At 42.3% G+C, this 19,088-nt stretch overlaps 1 protein-coding gene across 1 annotated transcript in view; it reads left to right on the top strand.

Annotated features, from left to right (window-relative positions):
• The window catches only part of LOC125087326 (serine/threonine-protein kinase ULK2-like), a 55,174-nt gene that overhangs the window by 23,362 nt on the left and 12,724 nt on the right, over window positions 1-19,088 (top strand). The window contains 7 exon segments of the mRNA XM_047707527.1: window positions 1,717-1,732; window positions 5,890-6,027; window positions 9,633-9,778; window positions 11,712-11,792; window positions 13,688-13,974; window positions 15,500-15,687; window positions 16,306-16,409. Of these exon segments, the coding sequence (XP_047563483.1) occupies window positions 1,717-1,732; window positions 5,890-6,027; window positions 9,633-9,778; window positions 11,712-11,792; window positions 13,688-13,974; window positions 15,500-15,687; window positions 16,306-16,409 (960 nt within the window).

Genomic DNA, 19,088 nt, shown 5'->3' with positions numbered 1-19,088 from the left:
TTGTAAAAAGTATTGTAAATAGATTTATTCCTGTGTATTTTATTCTTTTCGATACTATTTTTTTTAAGATTTTATTTATTTGTTTGACAGACAGAGATTACAAGTAGGCAGAGAGGCAGACAGAGAGAGGGGTGGAAGCAGGCTCCTCGCTGAGCAGAGAGCCTGATGTGGGGCTTGATCCCAGGCCCCTGAGATCATGACCCGAGCCAAAGACAAAGGCTTAACCCTCTGAGCCACCCAGGCGCCCCAATAGCACTGATTTCTTTTTTTTTTTAATTAAAAAATTTTTTTTCTTTTTTATAAACATATATTTTCATCCCCAGGGGTACAGGTCTGTGAATCGCCGGGTTTACACACTTCACAGCACTCACCATAGCACCTACCCTCCCCAATGTCCATAACCCCACCCCTCTTCTCCCAACCCCCCTCCCCCCAGCAACCCTCAGTTTTTTTTGTGAGATTAAGAGTCACTTATGGTTTGTCTCCCTCCCAATCCCATCTTAGCACTGATTTCTTAATTTCCTTTTTTCATTGCTCATTGTTAGTGTATAGAAATGCTACTTATATCTGTCTGTTGATTTCATATACTGCAACTTTGCTGAATATATTAGTTCTAATGGCTTTTTTTGTGTGAAATCTTTTGGGCTTTCTGCATTTAAGATCATGTTATCCATGAACAGAAATAACTTTACTTCTTCCATTCCAGTTCTAATGCCTTTTATTTCTTTCTCTTGCCTAATTGCTCTGGCTAGGAATTCTATGTAGAAGCAGAGAGAGCAGGCGTCCTTGTCTTATTCCTGACTATAGAGAAAAGGCTTTCAGTCTTTAACCATTGAGTATGATATTATTATGGGCTTTATTTTTTTATGGGCTTTTTTATGGGCTTTTTTTTTTAAGTTCTATTTATTTATTTCACAGACAGAGATCACAAGTAGGCAGAGAGGCAGGCAGAAAGAGAGGAAGGGAAGCAGGCTCCCTGCTGAGCAGAGAGCCCGATGCAGAGCTCGATCCCAGGACCCTGGGATCATGACCTGAGCCGAAGGCAGAGGCTTTAACCCACTGAGCCACCCAGGCGCCCCTAATTATGGGCTTTTTATATATGGTGTTTTTTATGTTAAGGTAATTTTTTTTTTTATTCCTAGTTTGCTGAATGCTTTTTATCATTAAAGGATGTTGGAATTTTGTCAAATGCTTTTTCTGCATGAATTGACATGGTCATATGATTTTTGTTTTTCATTCTATTAATGTAGGTATATTATAAATCACATTTGCTCATGGTACATGATCCTTTCAATGTACTGTTGAATTTGGTTTGCTAGTATTTTGTTGAGGATTTACATCAAATTTCATCAGGGTAACTGTTCTGGTTTTTTGTTTTTGTTTTTGTTTTTGTCTTTTGGTAGTATCTTTGCGTGGCTTTGGTACTAGTCTAATGCTGAACTCATGGAAGGAGTTTGGGAGTGTTTCCTCCTCTCAATATTTTGAAAGAGTTTCAGAAATGTTGATGCTAATTCTTTAAATATTTGGTAGAATTCACCAGTGAAACATCTGGTCTTGGGCTTTTTATGTTACTGGGAAGTTTTGATTACTGATCCAATCTCGTTAACTAGTTATGGTCCGTTCAGATTTTTCTCTTCCTTTATCATTCAAACTTGGTAGGCTGTGTGTTTGTAGAAAGTTATCAGATTCTTGTAGGTTATGCAACTTGTTGGCAAGCACTTGTTTGTTCATGGTATTCTGTTGTAATCCTCTCTATTTCTGTGGCATTAGTTGTCATTCCTTCTTTCATTTCTGATTTTGAGTCTTCTCTTTTTCTTACTTAACCCAGCTAAGTGTTGGTTTTGTTGATTTTTTTAAAATGCCAACTCTTAGTTTAATTTTTCTGCTTTCTCAGTTTTGTTTATCTCTGCTCTAATCTTCATGATTTCCTTTTTTTTTTTTTTTTAGGAAATGGGTTTAGTTTGTTCCTTTTTTTTTTTTTTTTGTGAGATTTATTTATTTTGGAGAGAGAGTGCCTGAGTGTGTGTGAGTGGGGGAAATGGCAGAGGGAGAGAATCTTCAAGCAGACTCCCTGCTGAGAATGGAGCCCAGCGTGGGGCTTGATCTTACAACCCGTGGGATAACAACCTGAGCCAAAAGCAAGAGTTGGATGCCCAACTGACTGAGCCACCCAGGTGCTCCTAGGTTTTGCTTTTTATAATTTGAGGGGTAAAGTTAAGTTTTTGACTTGAGTTTGTTTTTTTTTTTTTAATGTTAGCATTTACAGTCATAAACATCTATCTTAGTGCTGCTTTTGCTGTATTCCATAAGTTTTGGTATGTTGTATTTATATTTTCATTTTTCTCAAGACATTTTCTGATTTATTTTGTGAGTTCTTCTTTGACCTATTGTTTGTTTAAGAGTGTGCTGTTTAGTCTACGGCCATACCACCCTGAACGCGCCCGATCTCGTCTGATCTCGGAAGCTAAGCAGGGTCGGGCCTGGTTAGTACTTGGATGGGAGAGTGTGTTGTTTAGTTTCTCTGTATTTGTGGATTTTCTAGTTTTCCTTCTTCTGTTGATTTCTACTTTCTATCTATCATGATTGGAAACGATACTTTGTATGATTTCAGTCTTTTAAAATTTTAAGATTTGTTTTGTGGCCTAATATGTGGTCTATCCTGGAAAATGTTTCATGTGCACTTGAGAAGAATGTATATTCTTCTGTTCGTGGTGGGAAGGGTGTTCTGTTTATATCTACAGGGTCTAGAACGTTGTTCAAGTCCTATTTCTTTTTTGCTCATTCATCTGGTTGTTCTGTCCATTATTGAAAGCAGAGTATTGAGTTGTTCAGCTGTTAGTGTGGAATTGTCTATTTCTCCCTTCAATTCTGTCAATACTTGCTTCATATATTTCGGAGCACTGATGTTTGGTGCATAAATATTTATAATTGCTATACTTTCCTGGCTAATTGGCCCTTTAGTAATGTCTCTTTTTGTCTCTTGTAACAGTGTTTGGCTGAAAGTGTCTGATATTAATATTGCCACTCCTGCTGTCCTTTGGTTACTATTTGCATGGAATATCTTTTTTTTTTTTTTTTTTTAAGATTTATTGGGCGCCTGGGTGGCTCAGTAAAGTGATTGCCTTTGGCTCAGGTCATGATCCTGGAGTCCCAGGATCAAGTCCTGCTTCAGGCTCCCAGCTCAGTGGGGAGTCTGCTTCTCCCTCTGACCCTTACCCCTCTCATGCTCTCTCTCTTTCTCTCTCAAATAAATAAAGTCTTTTCATAAATTAAATTAAGGGGCACCTGGGTGGCTCAATGGGTTAAAGCCTCTGCCTTCGGCTCAGGTCATGATCCCAGGGTCCTGGGATCGAGTCCCACATCAGGCTCTCTGCTCAGCAGGGAGTCTGCTTCTCCCTCTGCCTGCTGCTCCCCAGCTTGTATTCTCTGTCTTTCTGTCAAATGAGTAAATACAATCTTAAAAAAAAAATACAACAATCCATTTTAAGCTGAACTTCAGTTGCATACAAAAATTCTACTATAGAGAGTATGGGAGTTTACTTCCCCTTCCCCCTTATGTTCCTGATGTCACAAATTGCATGTTTATGTGTTCCTAATAATCACATAGATCTATAGCTTTTTTGGTACTTTTGTCTCAGACTCTATACAGGAATTGGGACATGCCGGTCTTCCAAGAGAGGGAAACAATAGTGATAGCAGAACTGTATAATGGCTCTGTCAGCTTCTGCTCTTCAGAGGGAACAGCATGTCCCCCATGGGAGCTGCTCTCTCAGCCTGCTGCCCAGGGATTGTGGCAGGAGTACACACACTAGGGGCTGTAGAAAAGGGTTCAGAGAGAGGTAGTGAGTAGTTTAAAAAAAATCATACACTGTACCACAGGATATTAAGTGCATGTGGAAACAGATTATTACAAATACATTAAAATTATGCAGCAAAGAAAGGCACCATCTGCGCCCGGGCCATAGGGAATCAAAATCAAAATGGTCTGATGCAGGAACAAGACCTATTCTCTGCAGAGACATTGAAATCCTGGAGCTCCATGTCCTAACAACTATCATCTCGTAGTCCAGTCGTTATAATGTTAGTGGTAGTATATCTCACTCTTCCCTTAGAACCTCACTTTTATTGAAATTATTTTGAAATATTTCACTGTATTTCTTTCCAGGAAAATACTGACCTCTAGACAAAAATTCTTCATTTCAATAAAATCACAGCATATTTTATTTGGGCAGACTGCTTAGTCTTTCTAGTATTCAATGCAGGTCAAAGAGGACTTTCCACTCGTGCTGGAGACTAGGGGCCTACGTAGACCTGCCCTCTCCTCACCTTGGGCTTAGGGAGTCAGGTGGTGGTTGAATAGTGTTATTAATATAAAGCTAGACAGAAAAGTGGCTGCAGTGGTCTTAGCTAGCTGGTGCTCTGCGAATTTCTCCAGGGAAGACTGTGTAGGTGGAGCAAGTCTGCTTGGAGATTCTGTCCAGACACCAGATTTACAGGACACCTGCTGCTCACATCCTCACATGCTGGGGGAGGATTGCCTGAGATTCCCTGGGACAGGGGCTTTGCATTATGTATGAGGTTGCTAAGTTTACTTCTTGGGGTAATTTTATTCCACTCTAATTTTCCTTTGGTGATTAACTAGTACAGGAAAATATCAGAACTTGAAAATGTATATGTTTTTTTTTAAAAAAAGCCCTCGATGTACTTGCTTCACCAACAGTGTACTTACTCATTGAAGTGAGACTGTAGAAAGATGATATTTCTTCCTTCACATTCTTGTTTAATTTTCAGGTTATAGATCAACTTCACAATTAGGTATATAAATATTAAAAGCACAAATCATTGTATTTAAAAGATAGTTAATGTTACACTTGTCACTGTTTAGTTTCCAGTAGTAGAAGTTTTTTGTTTTGTTTTGTTTAATTTTTTAAATTTTCAAGTTATATAAAATTATAAAATTATTACTACCAAAGATGTAGTTTCCGCGCAAGACGAGAAGTCAAAATAAATGGTTGGGCTATTGGGGAAAGCAGCTACGATCTCTATGATGGATGAGATTTTCTTTTTATTTAAATATGAGATAGTCTAATGGTTCAGAAAGCCCTAAAGTGACACTTTAAAAGATAATCATACTGTTTGTAGGCTAACTAGATCTCCGATCTCTTTATATCTGCAATGTAATTTGAGAAAAAATGTTAGATTCATGGGGCTTTTTAGTATTATAGACAGACAGAATAATGAAATAAATCATCTTTTTTAAGGTCCAGTATTGTCCGTGATGTTTTTGATAGGTTGTAGATTGAATCGAAAGGACATACTGTTTCCAAATTTATGAAAAGCAAGGAGAGAGGCTATTACAGAAACCCAGCACTAACACTTCAACATGTGGACCTCAGATCAGTCATGTGCTTTGAGAGTTGTACAATGTTATTTTCAATCTTTTTAAAAGTCAGAGTTCTTTGGGAATGCTTACTGCGTTCATGACTTTTGTAAACATTCCAGTCATCTTTGCTCTTGAACTTCCTGTTCTTTTACCCAGCATATTTTCCTAGAAATATTTTTTTCTCCTCACATAATAATGAATAGCAGAACGTGAGCAGATGAAACAAAAATTTGCCAGCCTACAGACTTCTCCTACTGTTGCAGAGGAATGTTTTTCCAGTTCTTATTACGATTCTTAGTCCTCAAAACGCTTATAAATGCCTGGAGAGTTCCAGTGTGGTTTTTTTTTTTTGGGGGGCCTTATTTTTGAAATGATCATTTTTTATTCACATGAACATGATCATTTGGTCTCTTCTAGAATTTTCTCTAAATATCACCAAGGTGTCAAATGAAAGAGAAACAGTCTCACTTGGATTTCTTTCCTTTTTCAATCCATGATCATTGCAGTCAGTGTCAGCCCACTGTGTCGCCTCACAGTGAGACAGCACCAATTCCAGTTCCTACTCAGATAAGGAATTATCAGCGCATAGAGCAGAATCTTACATCTCCTGCCAGCTCTGGCACAAATATACATGGTTCTCCAAGGTAAGCGAGTATTTTTTCCCCTTCTTTTTCTTTTAAAAAATTTGTTGTTTTTGAAAGATCTATTACTTTCCATGGTTTAACATAATCCTTTAACTGTGTGTATCATGGAGATGTACAAAACTGAAGAATAAAAGACTTCTGTAATGAATCTATTTTTTTAAAGATTTTATTTAGTTATTTGACAGAAATCACAAGTAGGCAGAGAGGCAGTCAGAGAGAGAGGGGGAGGCACGCTCCCCACTGAGCAGAGAGCCTGATGCGGGGTTTCTTCCCAGGACCCAGAGATCATGACCTGAGCCGAAGGCAGAGGCTTAACCCACTAAGCCACCCAGGCACCCCTATAATGAATCTATTTAAATGGTGGTTAAGCTTAGCTGGATGATATAGTAGGATATATATATATAATAACTCTTAAGAATTAAGGAAGAATTTATTAAAGATGAAACCTCACTGGTTGTACAGATCATTTACATATCATTTATTTCCTCTACATCCTGAAACCCAACTGAAACTACCACTAAGGTAGCAAGAACGAAAAGGTCTAAGTCCACAAAGCTAAGTCAGATAAGAACACATGGTCAGTGGATGAGAGGTTTCAGCACCTTTCTGGAAAACAGAAAAAAGATAAAGGGGGCCCCGCTATAGTAGGGCCAGCGTCAGAGTGCCCCATGGTGCCCCCAAGACCCCAGCCCCCAGAGCTCAGGGAAGGCAGGGCTGCAAGTGAGGCGTAAGGCTGAAGACAAAAAAGTGCAATCTGGACGAAATAGCAAGAATACAAAGAAAAGAAAGCTTATGTGGAAAATGTGTACCCTGAGAAGTAGGGTAGAGACTGCATCTGTAAATTAGAACAGAATGCTGTTGAAAACCATCAACTTCAAAAAGACCTCTTGGACATTCCAAAATATAACTGAAAAAAAAATGTTGAAAGACAAAGTTGAGGCTGTATCTGAAATAGATGAATCAAATAAAGATGGAAACTATGAATAAAAAATATTCTTCCAGCATTAGGGAATGTGGGCATTCCAGAAAGAACAAGTTAAAGAAGAAAATTTCCAGGAAATAATCAAGAAAAAGTTTTCTAGAATTGGAGAGTAGATGATTTTAGATTAAAAGGGCTCACCAAATGCATAGTTGAATGAATGAAAAAAGACTCACGCTGTCATAGGATGAGATGAAAACTCATGAGAGCTTTCTACAAAGGATGTTTTAGCGCAAAACCTGTGAAAATTATTAATGCATATATCTTTTGAGCCCAGCATTAGAACTTCTGGTAACTTATTCTGTAGCTACACAGTCCTTGCCTGTGTATGAAGCTACACATATACAGGTTGTTAATTTGATAATAGCAGGGGATAAGAAATAAGCCAAGTGCCCACCAGTAAGTGACTGAGTCCTTAACGTCCGTCTGTGACAGTGGAGCACCTTCCTTGAAGAGGAAGGAAGCTCTCTCTGTACTGAGGTAGAAAAATTTCCAAGGTATATTATAAAATGAGAAAAGCATAGTAATAGCAGAATTAGCAGTGATTTTCAAAGTGTGGTTTGTGTGTGACTCCCTTTTGAAAGGTTCATGAGGTCAAGACTATTTTCATAATGATACTGGGACACTCTTTGCTTTTTTTCGCTAAGTTGACATATGCACTAATGATACAGAAGCAATGACGTGCAAACTGCTGGTGCCTTAAAATGCATCAAGGTAGTGGCACCCAAATGCACTGTGATTTTTCATATCTCTTACCACCACACAGTAGTGGTACCAAGGAATGTCTTTAAGGAAGCAGTAAAAGTTACTATTTCTCTTTGAAAATCGCAACCTTTTTTTTTTTAAATATTTTATTTATTTATTTGACAGAGAGATCACAAGTAGACAGAGAGGCAGGCAGAGAAAGAGAGAGAGAGGGGGAAGCGGGCTCCTTGCTGAGCGGAGAGCCCGATGTGGGACTCGATCCCAGGACCCTGAGATCATGACCTGAGCCAAAGGCAGCAGCTTAACCCACTGAGCCACCCAGGCGCCCTGAAAATCGCAACCTTAAGTAGCTTGTGGGCATAAAGCACTTTTGGTGCACGTTGGAGTAGTTCTTTTAAGGAAAAGCACTTGCATGATTGTTTCAGTTGCAAGTTGAACTCACCCTGTTTTTCATGGAACACCATTTTTTCATGGGCGAACAGCTGACAAGCTATCAGTTGTGGGCATTGGGCAGCCATTTTGTTGAAAACAGTTGAATGAAGTCTGCCGTTCCTAGAAAACAACTGACATAAAATTTGAGCTCTTGAGCAAAAATTAGAATTTTTGAAAATATACTCACCATATTCACCACTGTGATCTTGACAGCTTCTCTTATGCCTTGATGGCCACTTCTGTTAAGATTTGTGGTGATATTTTGTTATGGATGTGACTTTTTGATACTGTGTGATATGTCAACATTTGGAATACCTGCATATACTCTTTCAGAATGCCAAGTGTTTAAAAATCCTGCATGGATAAAAAAATCTAGTCCAAGCACAAGATACCTTGCAAAGGATTAGAGCCTGGTATAAAACAAAATTTCATTGGCATGGTTTCAGATTCCACATTGCAATGATTCTTTTAGATCATCCAGGAGTCCAATGGCTGAGTTTTGGTGTAGTCTCCAAGACAAGCATCACAAAAATCTGAAAAGGCTACCAAAATATTCCTCCCTTTTCTGGCTACATGTCCGTGTAAGGCTGGATTTTCCTATGCGAGTCCCCCATATATGTGCTACAGAAAAGATTGAATGCACAAACAATTCTGAGAATCCCAGCTACCGAGCCAGACATCATATATTTAAAAAAATGTAAAACAGTGTCGTGCTTCTCATGAGTTTATTTTGTTTGGAAAATATAATTAATTTTCATAATCTTACGTTACATGTAATAAGTTTATTCCTTTTAATGAATTATTAATTACCAGTTGTTTTCAGTTTTAGCTTCTCATACAGTAAGTTTTGATAGATTCAAGTTTTATAAATAAAAACTCTGGGATAGGTGTGCCTAGGTGGCTCAGTCATTTAAGCATCTGTCTCTTGATTTCAGCTCAGGTCATGATCTCATGGTGGTGAGATCAGGCCCTGTGTTGGTCTCTGTGCTGGGTGTGGAACCTGCTTAAGATTCTCTCTTTTCCTCTGCCCCTCCACCCCCAATCCCCTCTCTCTCCCTCTCTTAAAAAAATTTTTTTTTCTGGGATATTCAGTAATTTTAAGTGTATAAAGGGAACCAAAAACAAACAAAAAAAAGAAAATGGTATGGTATACATTACCTTTGTTAAAACAAGATGAAAATAAGATTATATTTTCAGTTTGTTTGCTTGTATATGACTTAAGGAATTCTGAAAGGATATCTTAGAAACTAAAAATAGTGGTAACCTTTGGAGTAGGACTGAGGGAGTGTCGAGAAGTAGGCAGACAGAATATAAGGATGGGAGGGAGACTTCACGCCATATAACTTTATACGTTTTCTATTTGTTCCATGTGATTATATTACATAGTTTTAAAAGTTCTACTCCCTGACGTGTTGTTAAGAAGTTGTAGAAAAAAGGAAGGAGAGCCCAGAACCTGCCAGAGAGGGAGTCATTTTATTTTTCTTTTCAGATCTGCAGTGGTACGAAGGTCCAACACCAGCCCACTGGGCTTCCTCCGGCTGGGATCCTGCTCCCCGGCGCCCGCAGACACAGTGCAGACAGTCGGACGAAGACTCTCCACTGGGTCTTCCAGGCCTTACTCACCTTCCCCTTTGGGTAAGGAGAGTGGAACTGTTGTTTTCACCTTTTTTCCACTGTGGCAGATCTGACATGACACTGTCTTTAGGAGCGGTGGCTCATGATGGCAGTGAGTTTCAGCTGACGGGGAGCCATATCGTACCCCGCCCACTCTCGACCTTCTCCCGGGCCCGTGTCAGCATCCCCAGATACATTTATCTTTGTCGGGACGGCTGTTGGAAATGTGAAATGGATCTCATGGATAAAAAGTATCTCCACTGGGTTTGGGCTCCAAACGCACAAAATCAGAAACTCTAGATAATAATTGAGTGAAACACCTACCCTACTGACCACTCAGATTTGTGAGGATTAAGAGACACTCGTGTGTACAGCAGCGCTGGCTTGGGTCCCCCGGGGGCCTTCCAGCTCCGGGAGGAAGATGGTGGCAGCTTCAGCCTGGGTCTTTCCACCTCGCCTGGGAAGTATGCAGGGCACAGCGGGGATCCCCACACGAGCAGCCCCACAGCCCAGGCAACAAAACCCCAAACAAACAGAAAAACGAACCTAAAACCACAGGTTTCATGAACTGAGAGACAAAATGCTCCAACTTCAGAAAACATGCAAGACAGGCCAAAGCGGCGGAGACTGCAGAATCTGAGGGAGAGGGCACCGGTGTCACGGGGCAGAGCGGGGTCAGGGGCAGAGAGGGCCCCGGGGCAGCAGGTCTCAAACTGGGCCCCCCATATAAATAGATATGTATTTTTTTACTTCTAAAAGGTAAATTTTTATACCCCTGTATAGGGCTCAACTCTCAGGCAAAACTGCTGAGATAAGAGTAGGGAACATGAAGAAATTCCAAAAGGAGGCAGAGTGCGAAGGATTGAAGTATGCCCAGGAGCCCTGATTCAAAAAAAAACCCACCATAATGATAGTTTTTAAAAATGTGTATCACCACTCCTATTGCAGTGGTTCCGAAGCTGCTGTTTAGCTGAAAAATCTTCCCTGAACAAAATCCTGGCCCTCCCTCACCCCCTCAGCAGTTCCTGGGGCACCTCAGGGTCTCCTGAGAAAAGAGCCAAACCTTGTCCTTGCCCTCAAGGAAAAGGCCCCTCCTCGGGCTCTAACCTTGCTTGCCTGTGTAACCATCTGGTTATAGACCTACGTCTCCTGTCTGCTTTATCTCCCTGAGCTCTCCCAGCTCTTCCTCTGTTTGGTTTGGGTTCTCAGAGGTGGATGCAGAGAAGGGAGCTGCAGAGACGTGCCAAAACGACAGGGGAGGCGCCTGGGATGGGTGTGAGGGGCAGGGATAGGAGGGCTCTCGGGGAGGCCCTTCAGACCTCGTTGCAGCCCTGACCCCTGTGAGGGAGAGGGGGAGGTAGGAGGAGTGGGCCCAGGAACCTTGAATAGAGTGACTAGAGTGAATTAATTCTAAGGACGTTTTAGCCAGGCCCCAGGGGTGTCCCCAAGCCCTAGATGGTCCAAATTTCCTGACCTGCTTGAACCAGCCTGAACGAGTGCCGCGTCCACGTGCAGGTGTTGGCTGTGAGCAGCCTCAGGGAGCAAGGCTTGGGACGGGCGGCAGGAGCGTGGTGGGTGCAGAAGGACAGCAGCTGGGCCATCCGCCGGCTGTGCGGTCCCCTGGCTGGGCCCCCTGTAGCTCCACAGCCTCCAACACCACGAGCTCCTTCCTCCTCGGTCTGAAGTCACCTACCAGTTGCAGGCATTGGTTTGTTCCCGTGGCTTTCTTTCCTGTTGCCCTTGTTTCAAGGCCGATTCTGTGGTTCTTTCAATCGTTGTGTGCCCAGCACCCTGCATCCTGCACGCTGGTCAGTAAGTGCCCGCTGGAATAAAGCTGTGCTCATCTGGGTTTGCCGACTGTCATGTACGGTGCAGCTGGTGCAAGGCTCACCTGCTCCTTCCGGCACTGGTTTTGAATCCTCTCTCTCTCCTTTCCCCGTTTCCCTGCTCACAGTTGGGACCATTCCGGAGCAGCTGAGTCAGTGCTGCTGTGGGCATCCTCAGGGTCACGAATCCAGGAGTAGAAACTCATCAAGTAGGAGATCTGTTTGGCATATTAATAATTTTAATCCTGTTATAAGTGGATTTCAGTTATGTTTTTCTGGCCTTACCAAAGGAATAGAACTGATATGAAATATTCTGTTGTCCTACTTTCTAGGATCTTGGTCTAATAGGCTTTAGCATATCGTATAGTTAATCAGATATCTCCTTTGGGTATCTTTTCTCTTGGAAGTTGTTAATTAACGGAGCTAAATTTTGGTCATTGTCACGTAGATAATAAAAACCAATCTAGAGGCACCTGGGTGGCTCAGTTGGTTTCTGCCTTCAGCTCAGGTCGTGATCCCAGGGTCCTGGGATTGAGCTCTGTGTCGGGCTCCCTGCTCGGCGGGAAGCCTGCTTCTCCCTCTCCCACCTACCCTCTTGGCTTGTGTTCCCTCTCTTACTGTCTCTCTGTCAAGTAGATAATAAAATCTTTGAAAAAAAAAAAAAAAGGAAAGAAAACCAATCTAGAAAATGAAATTTCGTTCCTTTAATACTGTTCTTGATAACAGCTGCTAGTTAGCATGAGATAAACAAGAAATATAGTTTATTTGCTTTAATATAAAATATATAAAAGATATGTGCAAATCACACTTTTATTAGTCAAATTTTATATGTGAATGTGAGGAGTTGGCTAATTAAAGGAATCCTGAGTCACTGAGGAAAGCACCTTTTCTTAGTTTTTCAGTTTTTCATATTTTGTGTTTCCTTAAAAATAAACCTTAGATAACTTTTTCCAGATTTATAACATTCTGCTACTAATTTTATTTATTTCTATGTGCATATTTATGCATATATACACGTACACACACACACGCACACAGAGTCGGCAGAACCCAGTTCTGAAAGATTAAATACCAGATTTAGGATGAGATTAGGCTAGAAGCGGTCAGTAGCAAAAACTACAATTTCCTTTTTGGGAAGATTATGGTTATAGGTCCGTACCTATAAATTATTGGGGGTAGTTTGGCTTGCAACAAGTTCCGAAGAATTTGTATCTGGAGCTCCGGTCTGGCTTAGTAGAGCTGAAGTTGGCAACAAGGTCTGTGCGGGGCAGTCCTCTTGCCGTTCCAGCCGTTCACCGTATCAGGACCCTATTTCTCAGGCTCTTACTGCGGTGTCCCCTGAGGAGGCAAGAGTTCCTGTGGACGAGGGTTTTCTTTGTGGGGAACAGGGACGCTTTAGGTTACAAATGAATTTCATTCATGAGACTAATAAAAATAATTAAACTATCCATATTTGCTTGTGATTTTTAGGCAAGTGAAATAAAATCCCAGAAAAGTGTATTATCTAATTAGATAAAAGGTTATTCTGGATTGGTTTGAAAAGTTTCTTTTAGCTGCTAGGTGGGAAAAGAGAGTAATACATTGATATCCCCAAGTATGCATTCACATAAAAAGTAGAAATCATTTGTTTTCAGTTCAACAGAGGTTTTCGTAGTTTTTTTTTTTAAGATTTTATTTATTTATTTGAGAGAGAGACAGAGAACACGAGAGGAGTGAGGTCAGTGAGAGAAGAAGACTCCCTGCGGAGCAGGGAGTCGGATGTGGGACTCGATCCCGGGACTCCAGGATTATGACCTGAGCTGAAAGCAGTCGCTTAACCAGCGGAGGCACCCAGGCACCCAGGTTTTTGTAGTTTTTATTGACATTGATCATTTATGATGTAGTTTTCTTGTGCTAATTAGAGTTATCTGCTAGCTGCTGCTAAGAGCGGCTAACATACCCACCACCATTACCACCTATCCCCAAAATCATCTCTTGCCAAATACACAATTTTTATCTCCTGAAGAACATGACATTCATTCGACTTTCCATTTTGAGAACTGTCCTCTGACTTCTTCAGTGTTTGCCCGTGCTCTGGGTTAACCTGTATGCATGTCCGTGGCAGGTTCCCCAGTGCCACCGGCTCCGTCACCACAGTCTCTCCTGTCGGGTGCTAGGCTGCAGAGTGCCCCGACCCTCACCGACATCTACCAGAACAAGCAGAAACTCAGAAAGCAGCACTCGGACCCCGTGTGCCCGTCCCACGCCGGGGTTGGGTACAGCTACTCACCTCAGCCCAGTCGGCCCGGCAGCCTCGGAACCTCTCCCACCAAGCACACGGGGTCCTCTCCTCGCAGTTCGGACTGGTTCTTTAAAACTCCTTTACCAACCATCATTGGCTCTCCTACTAAGGTGTGTTCCTTAAGCTCTTTAGTCGGCATGACGACTTTGTTCAGTTAACGTTCGTTACGTGGAGCACGGGGTGCCGTGTGGTGAGCTCAGGTCCAGCAGCAGACCACCACAGAGAGACTGGAACAGAGAAGTCCGTTGCTCACGTGTCTTGGCAGAAGTACCTGCATGCCTCCAGAGGCTACACGGGGATGTCCAGGCAGGTGCAGACAGAGACAGGACCGGGGCACATGGCTTTATTAGGGTCCGGGATGGAGGACTTTGGGGTTCCTGAGCTAAAGCAGAATTGGTCAGTTTGAGCTGAAAAACTGGGATTCTAGTAAGCTCCACAGGAGTCTTCGTGTGTGCAGCATCCAAGGGGAAAGCCTGGGGCATGGGGGAGACTAGACCACCAGGGGTGTTGGAGGAGTCATCTCCAGAATTTAAATGTACTTGTGACCGCAGTCTGCTCTCCAGGGCCTGCACTTGCATGCGGGGCCGGTGTCCGTTCAAGGCCCTGCAGCTGTGTGGCCACATGGAGTGACGCGGAGTCCGCAGTGCTGTGGGGTAGCTTAGCTGAGCTCACGACAGTAGTCCCCTTGTCCCCCGGGGATATGCTCCAAGACCCTCCGCAGTTGACTGAAACCACAGATAGTACGATAAAGTTTAATTTATAAGTTAGGCACGGTGAGAGATTAATAACCAAAGTGATAATACAATAGAACAGTTACAATAGGCCACAGTGAAAGTTAAGTGAATGTGGTCTCTCTCTCTCAAAATACACCGAAGATATATATAATATATAATAATCATGGGGCAGTTTTTTTTAAGATTTTATTTATTGGGGTGCCTGGGTGGCTCAGTCAGTTAAGCATCTGCCTTCTGCTCAGGTCATGATCCCGGGGTCCTGGGATCGAGCCCCACATCAGGCTCCCTGCTCAGCGGGGAGCCTGCTTCTCCCTCTCCCTCTGCCTGCCACTCTGCCTGCTTGTGATCTCTGTCAAATAAATAAATAAAATCTTCAAAAAAATTATTTTTTTGAGAGAGAGAGAAAGCACAAGTGATGGCCGGAGGGGCACTGGGAGAGGGAGGAGCGGAGGATGTGAGGTGGGAGCAGGCCTGCGTGGGGAGATGAAGTGAGGGAGTGATGTAGGCATGTGACCCAGCGTTAGGCTACCACTGACCTTTTGCCGGTGTATCGGAAGGAGGATCACTTGCTTCCAGACCGGGGTCGGCCACAGAAGGCGAAGCCACGATGGGGGCTACTGTGCTTGATAGAAGAGATTCATGGTGATACTGAATAGCTACCATTTAAGGAGGACTTGCCGTGAGCCAGGCACAGTCTAAGTACTTCATGCCAAATGCTTTTTATACATGATGCCACTGATTCCCGAAGAAAGGAAGTTGAGGCCAGAGAGAACGAGTGAGCTGTCCACGGCCGCAGAGGCTGTCAGTGGAAGAGTCAGGATGTGAATCGAGGTCTGACTTAGGTCTGACGATTCCGAATGCTGCACGTGGGGTAGTAACCGGCTTGCATGTATTTCCTCAGACCACGGCTCCTTTCAAAATACCTAAAACGCAAGCGTCTTCCAACCTGCTAGCCTTGGTGACTCGCCACGGGCCCTCTGAAGGGCAGACTAAAGACGGGAGTGACCCACGGGAGTGCCCTCATTGTCTCCTGGCTCAAGGCGGCGAGAGGCAGAAGCCTGAGCAGCAGAACAAAACGGTGTTTGGCAGGTAAAAGACACCGTTTCCTCCCAGCCTTCGGTGTGAAAACTGCAATAGCACATATATGTCTACGATAAAGACAGACCAGACCAAATTAGTTTCGTAGCTGGTCTACGCCACTTGGGTAATGATATGAACTGTATACATTTAGAATTTCTGAAAACCACAGGTGCTTCCTGTGACTGAATACAGAGTCCTCACTGAATTTCCTGAATGTTCTATGTATGCTTTTTGTTTGTTTGGGTTATTGAAGTTCGTCTCTCCCCTGAATTGTCTGGTATCTATTTTTTGTCTCCTTATTCTCTGACTTCCTTTTAACCCTTTTATGGCTTGCCTTGAATCTCCCTTATTATTTTAAATACTGGGATTTTTACAATATACTTTCCAGGGATGTCTGGGTGGCTTCTGTCCTCAGTTCGGGTCATGATCGTAGGGTCCTGGAATCCAGTCCCACATTAGGCTCCTTGCTCAGCAGGGAGTCTGCTTCTCCCTCTGCCTCTGCCTGCCTCTCTGCCTGCTTGTGCTCTCTCTTTCTCTGACTGATAAATAAATAAATAAATAAATAAATAAATAAATAAATAAAAATAAAGTATACTTTCCATTATGAACATCATGCCTTCTTTCTAGATCTGTCAGTGCTGGGAAATTATCAGACCAACAAGCGAAGATACCTTTAGGTGGACATCAGGGCAGCACGGACAGTTTAAATACAGAACGACCAATGGATATAGGTAAGAAAATGGGGTTTCTTTCTAGGTAGGTAATTTGCTAGTATGTGCATTGGTTTACTGTTATTGCTGCCACAGATTAGCACAAGTGTGCTGTTTTTAAAACCACACAAACGTAGCGTTGTACAGTTTCCGAGGTCAGAGGCCTGCAGTGGGTTTCTCTGGGCTAAAATCAGTATGTTGACAAGGCTGCATTCCTTCTGGAGGCTGTAGGGGAGAATGCATTTCCTAGGCTTTTCCAGCATCTAGAGACTGCCCTCATTCCTCGGCTTGGGGTCCCCTTCCATCTTGAAAGGCAACGATGGCCGGTCTAGACTCCGGCCTCCTGCCTCCCTATTCTACATTTAATGGACCCTTGTGATTACGTTGGACCCGCTGGATAATCTAGGATAATCTTTTATGTTTAAGCCAGTTCCATCTGCAACTTTAATTACCTTCTGCCATGTAATGTAGCCTATTTACAGGTTCCAGATGTTAGTCCATGGACATCTTTGGTGGGGTTGGAGGGCAGGAGAAATTAATTGTTTTACCTATCTGCTTCTGCTGACTGTTCACACACTCCCTGAGATTTCTTCACCCACTCCCTGCCACTTCATCTTTTGTCTTAGCCCATCAAGACAGATGCTTGTGGGGTGTCTTAATCACCACCAGTTATGAGTTAGGAGGATTTCTGACCCAAGATTGGTTTTTATTGGTGGGGTAATACTGACCAAAGTTAGCTTAAATACACTTGTACTCTTGAGCATTTCTTATACAGTGAGTGAGTAGATCCTATAAAAAATACCATGGGTCACTGAGATCCCCTAGCCTTTTTCATAGTTGTTTCAGGGACTGTTATGTCTACAGATCCACAACTAGATTACTTGGATTACTGCTTGTCAAAAAATAAAACAACGGGCAGGTTGTGGACCATAACCCAGACTTATTTAACCAAATTTTCAGGGAATGGATTCTGGGAATCAGTACTTTTAACAAACTCCTGGGTTCCTGAGTGGCTCAGTTGGTTAAGTGTCTGCCTTCAGCTCACATGATGCTCCCAGGGTCCTGGGATCGAGCCCCATATTGGGCTCCCCACTCAGCAGGGAGCCGCCTTCTCCCTCTCCCACTGCCCCTCCCCACCCCTGCTCATGCTCTCTCATATAAATAAAATCTCAAAAAAAAAATACTCTCCCCATGATTATTATATACACCTAAATTTGGGATTCACCATTGTCATCTTTTCTCATTTTCTCTATAATTTCTTACTGACTCCCCCATTAGCATCTGAAGAAGGAAATAATGTGGACTATCAAATATCTGATTGAACATGGTTTCTAATCCAAAGAGACTACTCCACTCTTTTCTTGCTTGCATGGTTTCTGAAGAGAAGTCCAATGTAATTCTTACTCTTGTTCTTCTATAGGTGAGGTGCTTTTTCTTTGGCTTCTTTCAAGATTTTTTCCATGTCTTTGATTCTGTGCAGTTTGATGTATGTCTAGATACAGTTTTTTTGGGATTCATCCTGGTTGGTGTTCTCTGAGCTTCCCGGAAATGTGGTTTGGTTCTGGCAGTAATTTTGGAAACTTCTCGATCATTACAACTACAAATATTTCTTCTGTTCCTTTCTCTCTCTCTTCCCCTCTGATACTCCCTTTACATATATGCTATACTTTCGTAGCTGTCCCACAGTTCTTAACTATTCCGTCTTTGTTTTCATTTTTCTTTGTATCTGCTTTCCAGTTTTGGAAGTTGATATTGGCTCATCTTCAAGCTAACTGTTTCTCTCCTGAGCCATGTCCATCTACTGGGGAGCTCATCAAGTGCATTATTCATTTCTGTTTCAGTGATTTTGATTTATAATGTTTCCTTTTGATTCTTTTGTAGAGTTTCCATTCTCTCTGCTTATGTTACTAATCTCTTCTTACATGTTGTTTACTTTTCCCTAATGAGCCCTTAGCATATTAACCATATTTATTTTAAATTTTTAGTCTGATAATTCCAGTCTGTGCTATATGTGAGTCTGGTTATGAAGATTGCTCTGTTTCATCAAACTGTTTTTACCATTAAGTATATCTTTTAATTTTTTTTTTTTGAAAGCCTGACCTGATATATTGGATAGCAGGAATTGAATTAAATATTACGAGGTTTTTTTGTTTTCCCGGCTAGGAGTTAGGCCATGCTTAGTGTTTGTTGTAGCTGTAGGTGTTAGGCTAACCCTCTCTGTTTTCTTTTTGGGTTTCCGTAGATACCCCTTCTTAAATAACATCTGACACCCTTGCCTAACTCTGTATTCTTTCCTGAGAGGTTTTTTTTTTTAAGATTTTTATTTATTTATTTGACAGAGAGAGATCACAAGTAGACAGAGAGGCAGGCAGAGAGAGAGAGGTAAGCAGGCTCCCTGCTGAGCAGAGCCTGATGCGGGACTCCATCCCAGGACCCTGAGATCATGACCTGAGTCGAAGGCAGAGGCTTAACCCACTGAAGCCACCCAGGCGCCCCTTTCCTGAGAGTTTTGTATCTTAGCTCTTACATGTAGACCTGTGATCCACTTTAACTGACTTTCTTGTGGATGATGTGATGTAGGGGTCCAACTTCATTCTTTTGTGTGTAGATATTCAGTGGTGCCAGCACCGTTTATTGCAAAGATTATTCTTTCTTCCATATTGCATTGTTAGCATTGTCAGAAAAATCTGTCGACTATAA

The sequence above is a fragment of the Lutra lutra genome, chromosome 16 (assembly GCF_902655055.1).
Source record: "Lutra lutra chromosome 16, mLutLut1.2, whole genome shotgun sequence".
NCBI classification, from domain to species: Eukaryota; Metazoa; Chordata; class Mammalia; order Carnivora; family Mustelidae; genus Lutra; species Lutra lutra.
Note: the sequence above shows the minus strand (reverse complement) of the source record. Positions and strands in the feature narration are given on the sequence as shown.